At 31.9% G+C, this 10,592-nt stretch overlaps 1 protein-coding gene across 1 annotated transcript; it reads left to right on the forward strand.

The window, feature by feature from the left end:
• The first annotated feature begins 8,559 nt into the window (after window positions 1-8,559).
• Window positions 8,560-10,070, forward strand: LOC123269511. The gene is made up of 2 exons (XM_044735294.1): window positions 8,560-8,722; window positions 8,806-10,070. The coding sequence occupies exons 1-2, from the start codon at window positions 8,560-8,562 to the stop codon at window positions 10,068-10,070; spliced, it is 1,428 nt and encodes a 475-aa protein (XP_044591229.1).
• The last annotated feature ends 522 nt before the right edge of the window (window positions 10,071-10,592 follow it).

A 10,592-nucleotide genomic window follows, 5' to 3' on the forward strand; every position in this document is an offset into this window, starting at 1 on the left:
CAAGCCATTCAAAAGTTATAAGCGGTTCACACACACACACACACACACACACACACACACACACACACACACACACACACACACACACACACACACACACACACACACACACACACACACACATACATACAGACACCGTGAGAACCTCGCGGGTATAGTCAGGGAAGCTTCCTGTGACCTTCAAACGTCGAGATCTGATAAAAACTCGATTTTTGCAAAACGGGGTGAAAACAATAACTTCCCGATTTTTGAAAATCTTCGATTTTCTTAGCGGGAAGTTAAAAATAATCGAAAAAAAACAACACCCTAATACATACATACACACATACATACATACATTGTAACAGGGTAAAATTACCCTAAATCGATAAGTCACCAGAGATCGATAACTGTTCGACGCAGCACTGGCGCGTCTCGATCTTCGGACCTAAAGAGAGAGTTGGAGGGGGTAGTTTGGGGTTATTATAGGTGAGCCGTGCATTGTGTCAGGGAGAAGTAGTGTAACTGCCAGACAGTGTGCCACAGAAATCAAGAGGGACCGATCCCCGGAGTAGTTACCAGACGTCAGAAGCCAACAACATCTAGAACTTTAATCTCGAGTAGTGAGTTAGATCGTCGTATATTCATCAAGGTATCAATAATTAATCTGTGGGCTAGAAGTGGATCGCGGGGTTTATACTCGGTTTACTTCTCCTCTGATTAATTTTTCATTAATTATTCTCAATATGATTAATAATAATTCAACAATTATTTAATTGCAATTAATTTTATTCGTTAGTTGCCGTTGAGCATCCCTCAAGGGGGTTTATACCCGAGGACTGCTCAAGGACCTTGTGGTGTTAATTGTCGTGAGAATTTATTTTTATTATTTTACTCGATTAATTATTTTTGAACATCTAAAATAAATCGGTTTTAATTGTACATATTTTATTTAATAAAATAAAAACCGAATATTAAAAGCTTCTAGAAATTTTCATTGTCTTCTCACGGACTAGTCAAGCGTCGGTTGAATTTGTACAACGCGGTTAATACGTACCCAAGGTCAAAGTCTACAACGCACTAACGGCGTCCACTTTGAGCGCGCAAATTCTTTACTGATTATTTCACGTGATAATTTATTTAACGTTGAGTATTAAACTCGTGATTGATTTGGAATAAATTTAGGCGTCGGTTTTTAGTTTAGATTTTGGGAATTAATTTATTAGTCGTGAAAATATTTCATAAATTAATTGCTAGCTAATGACTGAAATATTAAGATGAAATTATTGTAATAATTTTTCTGGAATTAAATTTTGTAAAAAATTTTTATAAATAAAAAAATAAAGTAAAGTCAGCGTGTGTGTGTAGACGGGTGGGTTATGAGTGTGTGAGTGTGGTTACAACGTTCCCTCGCATACGACAGTCTCTGTGTGAGGTGTTTCGTTGGCTAGTTAGTTAAGAGGTGAATTGTGGGGGTGTTAAAAGGGATCCTTCGCATACGACAGTCTCTTTGCGAAGAGGTTCTTGTTGGGTTTTGGCTCTGGATAGCTATAGCTAGTTAGGCTATAGACGACCTTTGCATACGACAGTCTCTGTGCAGGATGATTTTTGGATCTGGTCAGCCGACATTTAGGCTGTAGTTTAAAGTTGGTCATAGTGTGTGTGTGTGAGAGTACATAAATTGTTAATTTGATTTTGTTATTAATAAATACCGGTTATATTGTTAAATAAAAATTTATTTATTTCAGATCACCTTCCTCCACTCTCTCTCCCTGTAATATAAGCTCAGCTCTGGTTCCGGTTCCAGGAACCGTGATTAAAAATCCTGGTGGCGCCCTTTTATTTATTAATTTAGATTTATTTTGTTTAGTTATTGTTTTAATTAATTTAATTTAAGGGGCCAATTGAGCGGCATAAAAACCCGTTACAATATACATACATACAGACAGACAGACAACATTGTGAAAATAGTCAGGGAAGCTTCCTAGGACCTCAAAACGTTGATATCCGTTGAAAACTCGACTTTCGAAAAACGGGGTAATAGTACCCAAATAATGCAATAGTAATTTTGTAATTTTTCTTTTTCTGTCACCAAGGACCTTTCGGTTTGAGCGACGCTAAATGAATAATTTAAAAAAAAAATTTATAAGTTGATAAAGTAGTTGAGCGCTTCAACTTTAATGGGGTAAAATATTTTAAAATTTAATAAAAAATAGAGAAAAAATTTCTTTACAACTCTGATGCATCAACTTTGATGAAAATGGAAATTTGTTTATAACATAATGTTTATAAAATAAAAAATGAAAATTTAGATAAAAAAAATTTTTTTTTTTCATAATTATATTGAGAATTGTTAGTTATGATTTAGAAAAAAAAAATGATTTCTTAATAAATAATCTTAATTGTGAATAAATCAAAAAAACAATTATAAACAATTAAAAAATTTTTTTAAGAAAAAAATTTTTTTTTTAAATTAAATCATTATTGCACTAAGACAATAAAATGACAAAAAAAATTTTTCAAAGATATTCAACTTGTCTATTTAGGACCATTCATTAATTACGTAAGGACAATATTGGTGAGTTTTAATCCCCCTACCCCCATATAAGTATACGTAAGATTTTTCGAACCCCCCCTCCCCTTTCTTAAGCAAGATTCTATTTTGATCTTCGAAATAATTAAAATACGATAATATACGGAAAAATGTACTATAATTTTTTGTATAGAACCAAACATAAATAACAAAAACATATGGAATTTTAATACATTATGTTTTATAACTTCCCGCTAAGAATATTAAAAATTTTAAAAAATCGAAAAGTTATTGTTTTTACCCCATTTTTTGAAAATCGAGTTTTCATCAGATCTTGACGTTTTGAGATCCTAGGAAGCTTCCCTGACTATTCCCGCGATGGTGTCTGTATGTCTGTATGTATGTATGTATTGTAACGTCCACGTTTTCAAAATAAAACTATCAAATTAATCCCCGGCTCGACATTTGCTCGCCGGAGTCCAGGGTCTTAAACGGGGATCAGATTATAAATAACAAAATATAAACAAAACACTTCATTTTAAATTAAATAAATTATTTAATTTAACAAAACACTTCAATTTAATAAATCAAAGAAAAAGTAAACCTCTTTATTAGCCTGATCATGTTAATAAACGATATAAACAATATAAGCAAATTAAACAATCTAAACAATATAATAGAACACACTTTTCACACATATTCGCGATTCAAAATCATTAACGCGGTTCAAAATCAAGAAACAATATAAACAATATAAGTAATATACACTAATACAATAGAAACTTTATATCCAAACATACACGATGGTATTAACGGTTCAAATTCAAAAACGCGGTCTACAAAACTCTAACTAGTTTCCCAATAACACCCCCCCCCCCTCAGGGTGACTAGCCGTCATCCCTGAGGGTCCTAAACTCTACCCTGAGAGCAAGTGGAGAGTATCCTCCTCGCTCCCACCTACACGGCTTATGATTACCTACCGTACCTCAGCTGAAGGCCTCGGCACGGGGAGTCGCACTTTCATCCGTTCGGTCTCCGATACTTACCTGGGCCTTGTTCAGACTCCAGGTAGAGTATCATCCTCTAGAATTACGTGGTGAAGAGTATTCACCCGAGTAATTCTCCCGAGATAGAATTGCTTGTCAAAATTATTTTCCAAACGGAACTTAACATATTTTTTAATCATCACTACAAACACAACATCTTCATCATCTATCGAGGCTCGCGCAAGCTCAACGATCGCCAAAATAATTCTAAGTTTTTATTCTACAAATAATTTTTCACAAAATTATTTTCTATTTTAATCGCCATTTCTTTCATTATCCATCCATTCGTTTCGTCAAATTCACAATTCTTTATTATTTTAATCGTAATTTATTTCACTCTCTATCCATTCGTCGCTTTCCCATACTAAATCTTGCTTGGGACATAAAATTTTCGCTTACCTAAATTATTTCTCACAAAATAATAATCGTCATGTCTTTCATTATATATCCATTCGTCACTTTCCCATACTAAATATTGTTCGGAACTTAGAATAATTTTCCCAGTCTTTTAATTTATTTTACAATTAATTTCTTTTGCTCGCTTAATTCGCTCGGCTTCATAATAATTTCTCACACGCTCAATTAATTAATTTAATCATACCTTCGGTAACAATAATATAATATTATTAACTAAATAAATACAATAATTAAATAAAAATCGCCGCACTAATAACAATAATTGTTTCTATTAATTTTTAAGTAATTAATAAAAATAAAACTAAAATACTCAAATACAAAAAGTAAAATCTTGGTCATAATATGTGTGTGTGTGTGTGTGTGTGTGTATGTGTGTATGTGTGTGTGTGTGTGTGTTTTTTTTTTATTTTAAGGGGGGGGGAATCCTTTTTACGGATTCTAGGCATAGTTGTTTGGCCTGGATATGTGGCGACTCGACGCAGTGTCATACTAAAATTCGACGCTAGCGCCCCTACCCACTAAACCCTAAACCCCTTTTCCTCTTTCCCCTAATCCCTCATGGAAACCGCCGTTAGACATTACTTCGTAAGGGGAGGATCTAGCTACTGCTCTTTCTTCTGGTAGCTAAGGTGTTATTTTACCTTTCTTCTAGTTGTTGTAATTTGCTCTTCTTTTTTCGATGGAACGCAAGTCTATGAGGACTTCTGTTGCAAATGTGCTGATGGCGTTCCAGGAGGCTCTTGATGACAACATTGCTTCTACTATTGTCTCTGGTTGGATTTTCTTCTTTAGGATCATCTCTAGCTCATCTCGCTGTGGGTAAAATCGTGGGCACTCAAAGAAAACGTGCTCCGCGTCTTCATTGATTCCTGGGCAGGACGGGCACTCCGGTGAATCATCATGCTTAAAGCGGTGAAGATACGTCCGAAAACATCCATGTCCTGACAATAACTGCGTCAGATAGTAATTGACCTCGCCATGACTTCGGTTTAGCCAAACGTCGATCTTCGGTATGAGACGGTGTGTCCATCTCCCTGTTGTCGCGGCGTCCCACTGCGATTTCCATCGTGCGATGCTGTTCTACCGTTCTTTAGCTCTGAGTTCCTCGGCTGTGTGTGTGTGTGTGTGTGTGTGTGTGTGTGTGTGTGTATGTAAAACTCTCATAATTTTTGAACAGCTTGACCGATTTGATCGCAGTTGGTGCCATTCCAAAGGGTTCGACTAAACTTAGATTTTAAAAACAACTTGGACTGATTCGGACCGATAGATTTTGAGAAATATTATAAAAACTGTGAAAAAAAATTTTTTTTTAATGTGGTTTTTTTCAAATAACTTTCAAACAGCTTGACCCATCAATTTCAAAAACTAATCAGCTCTTAACATCAAAAAATCACGTCGATCGCCGCCAAGCCGGTCAAAATTGGTTGATTCATTCGTGAGTTATCGTTGACGAAAGAAATCAAAAAAAGTGTTTTTTTTTTCGAATTACACCGAAATTTCCGGTTTGACCAATTTGTGTTTAAAAATCTATCATAGAATTTGAAAAACTGCGTCGAATGCCGCAAACCGTGTGAAAATCGGTTCATTCATTCAAAAGTTATTGCGGTTTGAAAATTAAAAAAATATTGATTTATTTAACTTCTATCAGACTTTTGAGCACGGAGAGCTCAAAACTACACGAAAATCATATTTGTGAGCTCGAAGAGCTCAAAAACGTGATGTGTAATTTTGAGCGCTTAAGTACAAAATGAGCGGGAAGATGCAGGGATGGCCTTTAGGGTCAACCGTGGTCCTAATTTTTTTAATAACTTTCAAAGTAAATTCAAATGCGTATCAAGTAATACTTGGATAATTTGTACAAAAAATTACAGTGTGAAACCGTAACTTTTAATACCTGTTGAAACTGTAATTTTTCTTTTATAAAATATAAAACTTGTTGTGCAGCGCCAAGCTGTAATTTTTACAGTTTCGTTTACGGAGCGCCGCATTACTATTTAAAAATGTAAAAAATACTCAACAGAATGTGAATTATTCTTGTTTTCTTTTTTCCGTGCAGGTCTGTTTTGACCGTAAAAATTTCCAGGAGTATAATATTATCATCATAAATATTATTACTATATTTGTCATCTTGTTGATTATTATTATTTCTCTTGCCATCTTGTAGTTCTTAGGCGCGAAAATTCAAATTAACAAAAAACAAATATTCATGAAAAGTTGACATACAAAAATTAAAAATAAATGAATAAATAAATAAATAATAATAATAATAATAATAATAATAATAATAACCTCAGAGAAGGGGTTTTTTTTCAAAAATTTTAATTTTGAAAAAAAAAATTATTCTTTTTTAACTTTAGCTTAGTTCACATATTTTCAATACAAAAAGTTTTGAAATATATAAGAATCGCAGGTAATTGTTTAGTTTCACGTTTTTAAAAGTAAACTAGTTGTCGCAATTTAAATGTTAACTTAAATTTTGCTCTGATAAAAAATCGTCAGTAAAATTCATCTACTTAGTCTATCAATTTTTGGTGATTTGTTTCGTATTCTATGGATAAAAATAAACAATTAAAAAAAAATTTTTCGAAAATATTAATTTTTTGATATTTTTTCAGTTTTTTTTTAATCCAACAATTGACGTTTTTCATTATTGTTTTTATTCTAAAATTGAAATTTTTCGCAATTGTTTTTAATCAAAAAATTAAAAAAATTTTTCTATTTTAGATTTACTCTAATAAAAAAAAAATATTTTACAAGTAGAAAAAAATTAGAAAAACGGTTGACCCTAAAGGCCATCTCTGCAACTTCCCGCTCATTTCATACTTAAGCGCAAAAAACTGCATTTATTACGTTTTTCTGCTCTTCGAGCTCAAAAATATAATTTTTGTATTTTCGTTTTGAGCTCTCGGAGCTCAAAAATCTGCTAGAAGTAAAATAAAACACTATTTTTCGAATTTTTAAACCGCAATAATTTTTGAATGAATGAATCGATTTTTACATGGTTGGTGGCATTCAACGCAGTTTTTAAAGCTTCATGAAGAACCTTTCAGTTTAAATAGAAAGCGATATTCGAGATCAAAGTTTAAAAAATTTATCAAAAAAAAAATTTTTTTTTTAATTTCCTACCACATAAAATTTTTTAAACTTTGATCTCGGATATCTTTGGAATGGTTAATGTAATCGCTTACTCATATCAGATCTTTTTTGTAAATCATTCAATTTTCTACAAAAATATGTATGAAAATTTGATTTCAAAATTGATCAATAGTTAGATATGATCTGTTTTATAAGAGAATAACAAAAATGTAAAACTGTGATAAGCATAAGCCTCCTATCAATATTATATAGTAAAAAATTTTTCGTCAAATTTAACACAAAAATTTGACTTGACTTTTTTTCCACCATCTGTGTTGAATCATCACTCTATTGTGTTGAATCAACATACTAAAATGTTAAATTCTACACAAACATTTTGACACTCTACACAATGACAAAAAATTTTTTACTGTGTAAAAGCTCAAATTTGGTGAGCATTTTCTAGAGGTGCCTGAGAACGAACTTTTCAATGTAAGAAGTTAAGGTAGTGCTACCGGTTTTAGAATTTATGTTCAGAATTTAATGAAATTTGGCATACTGGTAGTTTATAATATCATAATTAAGGTAACCGGGCTCTATATCCGCGGACAAAATATCCCCGACAAAATATCCTTGTCAAAATATCCTTAAGACAAAAAATCCTTAAGACAAAATATCCATGGATAAAAAATCCGTGGACAAAATATTCTTAAGTTCAATAATATTTTTAATTTAATAATCATACTTTTAATATTAAAAATGTGTTAAGTTGACCCTCAATAATTTAAGGGTGTTTATCGAATAAACACACACAAAAACCATGTTAAAAGAGCGCAACACGATTACCCGCGTTTGTGTTGGTCTAATATCGAATAAACACACACAAAAACCATGTTAAAAGGGCGCAACATGATTATCCGCGTTTGTGTTGGTCTAATATCGAATAAACACACACAAAAACCATGTTAAAAGGGCGCAACATGATTACCCGCGTTTAAAATAAAATTTGAAAAAATTTCTATCTAAAAAAAAAATTAATTTCAAATTAAAATAAAATTAATTAAAAAAACAAACTAATTACAAAAAAATCAACTTTCATAAAAAGTTTCTATCTAGAAAAAAAATTAATTTTAAATTATAATAAAATTAATCAAAAAAAAATTATTTATTTAAAAAAAAATTAATTTTCATAAAAAATTTCTATCTAAAAATAAATGTGACCGAGAACCGAGAATCCGTAGAAACTGTGTTCAATTATAAAATATTATTTTTCAATGTTTCAAAATTGCCGCCTTTCTCAGTTTATATGTTCTAGCGCCATCTCGGAGCGCTTGATCATTACCATTTACTTGACTGTTTTATCTGCCCTCTATAGTGTACGTTACATTCCACGTTTATTTTATTATTATATACGTTGTTAGATGTTTTATACACGGTCGATCAGTTTTGTCAATTAATTTTTGGTATTTTCTAAAAATTCGTTATATGAGATAATTCTTTAGTTCCATTATGCCGTTAACATTTGTTCCATCACAAAAAGGTAAAAAGTTATTATTACACGGTGGTTATTTGTATGCCAAGAAGTCTACAAATAAAAATGATATTTCGTGGCGTTGTGCTGTAAATGTCAACTGTAATTTACTAATACATACAGATTCAGAGTCTAAGAATGGTAATTATTTTTATATTTTTGTTTAATGATTTTATTATTTATATCAAGTATAGTGTATGTAATTATTATTCAATTTTTGACAGGTAACATTGTTGGTGTTGTCCCGGATCATGACCATGCAGGAGATATAGCGGCAGTTCAAGCTAAAGTCGTGAAAGGGAAAATTGTGAAGAAAGCTCAGAAAAGTGATGCTAAGCCAGCAACAGTTATTACTCGGGTACTACGAGGTGTGATGTCCCCAACTGTAGCTTTGTTGCCGCAATTATCTTCAATGTCCCGGACTGTAAACCGTATTCGTGCTAAAGAGAATCCTCAACCGATAGCTGCAGCATCTCGACAAGAACTAGTATTGACGGATGATTTAAAGATTACTCATAAAGCTGAACAATTTTTGCTACATGATAGTGGTGGATTTCGTAAACGCTATTTAATGTTTAGTACTGAAAAAAATTTGGGCGTTTTGTCCAAATGTTCCCAATGGTTAAGTGATGGGACTTTTAGCGTTGTTCCAAATATTTTTGCACAATTATACACTATACATGGCATTTTTAAAGGAACATCTATTCCACTCGTCTATGTGCTTTTACCCAACAAGTTGAAAAATACGTATGTTGATTTATTGGGAGTTTTGCGACATGCTTTGCCCAATTATACGCCAGATTCTATAATGGTCGATTTTGAAAGCGCATTCATTGAAGCATTCAAAGAAAAATACAGTGGTGTTAAAATTCGTGGATGTAATTTTCACTTTAATCAATGTTATTGGCGTCGGATCCAGCAATGTGGTTTGCAGACCCGTTATAATAGTGATGTTACATTCGCTTTTCATTTAAGATTATTGCCCGCATTAGCATTTATTCCGCCTGGTGATGTAATTGCTGGATACGAAGAAATTCTAAGTTGTAATTATTATGATGTCAATAGTGATATACTGGAGTCTTTGCTGTCATATTTTGAAACTACCTGGATTGGCGAAACACGTCGCAATATTAAAAAGCGTAGTAATCCATTGTTTAACATTAAATTGTGGAATTGCTATGCTGCAGTGATTGGCGATGAGACGCGCACAAATAATCATGTAGAAGGGTGGCACAATGGTTTTAATCGTCGTGTCGGTACTTGTCATGCTTCTACAAATGTGTTGATTAATAAATTAAAGGATGAGCAATCTAGATCCGAAGCTCTTATTACTCAGATGGATACAGGTATGAAAGTAGCTGGTCAGAGAAGAGCCTATCATGATTATAATGCTCGTTTGAAAAAAGTTATTCTTGATTATGATTCTGCTGATAAATTTAATTACTTGCGTCGAGTCGCGAAAATAATTTCTATTAATGTTGACAATTAGTGACTATCATTTAGATATTTATGAGTTTATATTTGATAAAAAAGAAAATATTATATTGTTTATTTAAAAGTACTAATGACTAATGGTATAATAAATAAAGAACTGTTGCAATTCGAAGTTTTCGTGTTTAAAATTGTCAGCATTAATGATTAAACGCTTAATATAATTAAAAAATTGTGATAGTATTAAATAAGATTTTAGTTTTCTAATTATAGTTACGAAAATTATTATATCAATGTTGACAATTAATAACAATATTATTTATATATTTCTGAGTTTACAACATGTATATGAAACAATTTTATATTAATGATTTAAATGTATTAATGATTAATGATAATAATCTATAAATATTAATTTCAATAAACAACTGTTGCAATTCAGAGTATCCGCGTGTAAATTTATTTGTATTTGATATGTCAATTTTTTTATATTTTGTCCACGGATTTTTTATCCATGGATTTTTTGTCCTAAGGATATTTTGTCTTAAGGATATTTTGTCTGAGGATATTTTGTCCAGGA

The sequence above is a fragment of the Cotesia glomerata genome, linkage group LG1, assembly GCF_020080835.1.
Source record: "Cotesia glomerata isolate CgM1 linkage group LG1, MPM_Cglom_v2.3, whole genome shotgun sequence".
Taxonomy (NCBI): domain Eukaryota; kingdom Metazoa; phylum Arthropoda; class Insecta; order Hymenoptera; family Braconidae; genus Cotesia; species Cotesia glomerata.

Excerpts from the sequence above, each read along its gene's own strand:
- LOC123269511 (XM_044735294.1), top strand. The coding sequence starts at position 8,560 with ATGCCGTTAACATTTGTTCCATCACAAAAAGGTAAAAAGTTATTATTA. Across the intron at positions 8,723-8,805 it reads AGATTCAGAGTCTAAGAATG|GTAACATTGTTGGTGTTGTC; the intron begins GTAATTATTTTT and ends AATTTTTGACAG.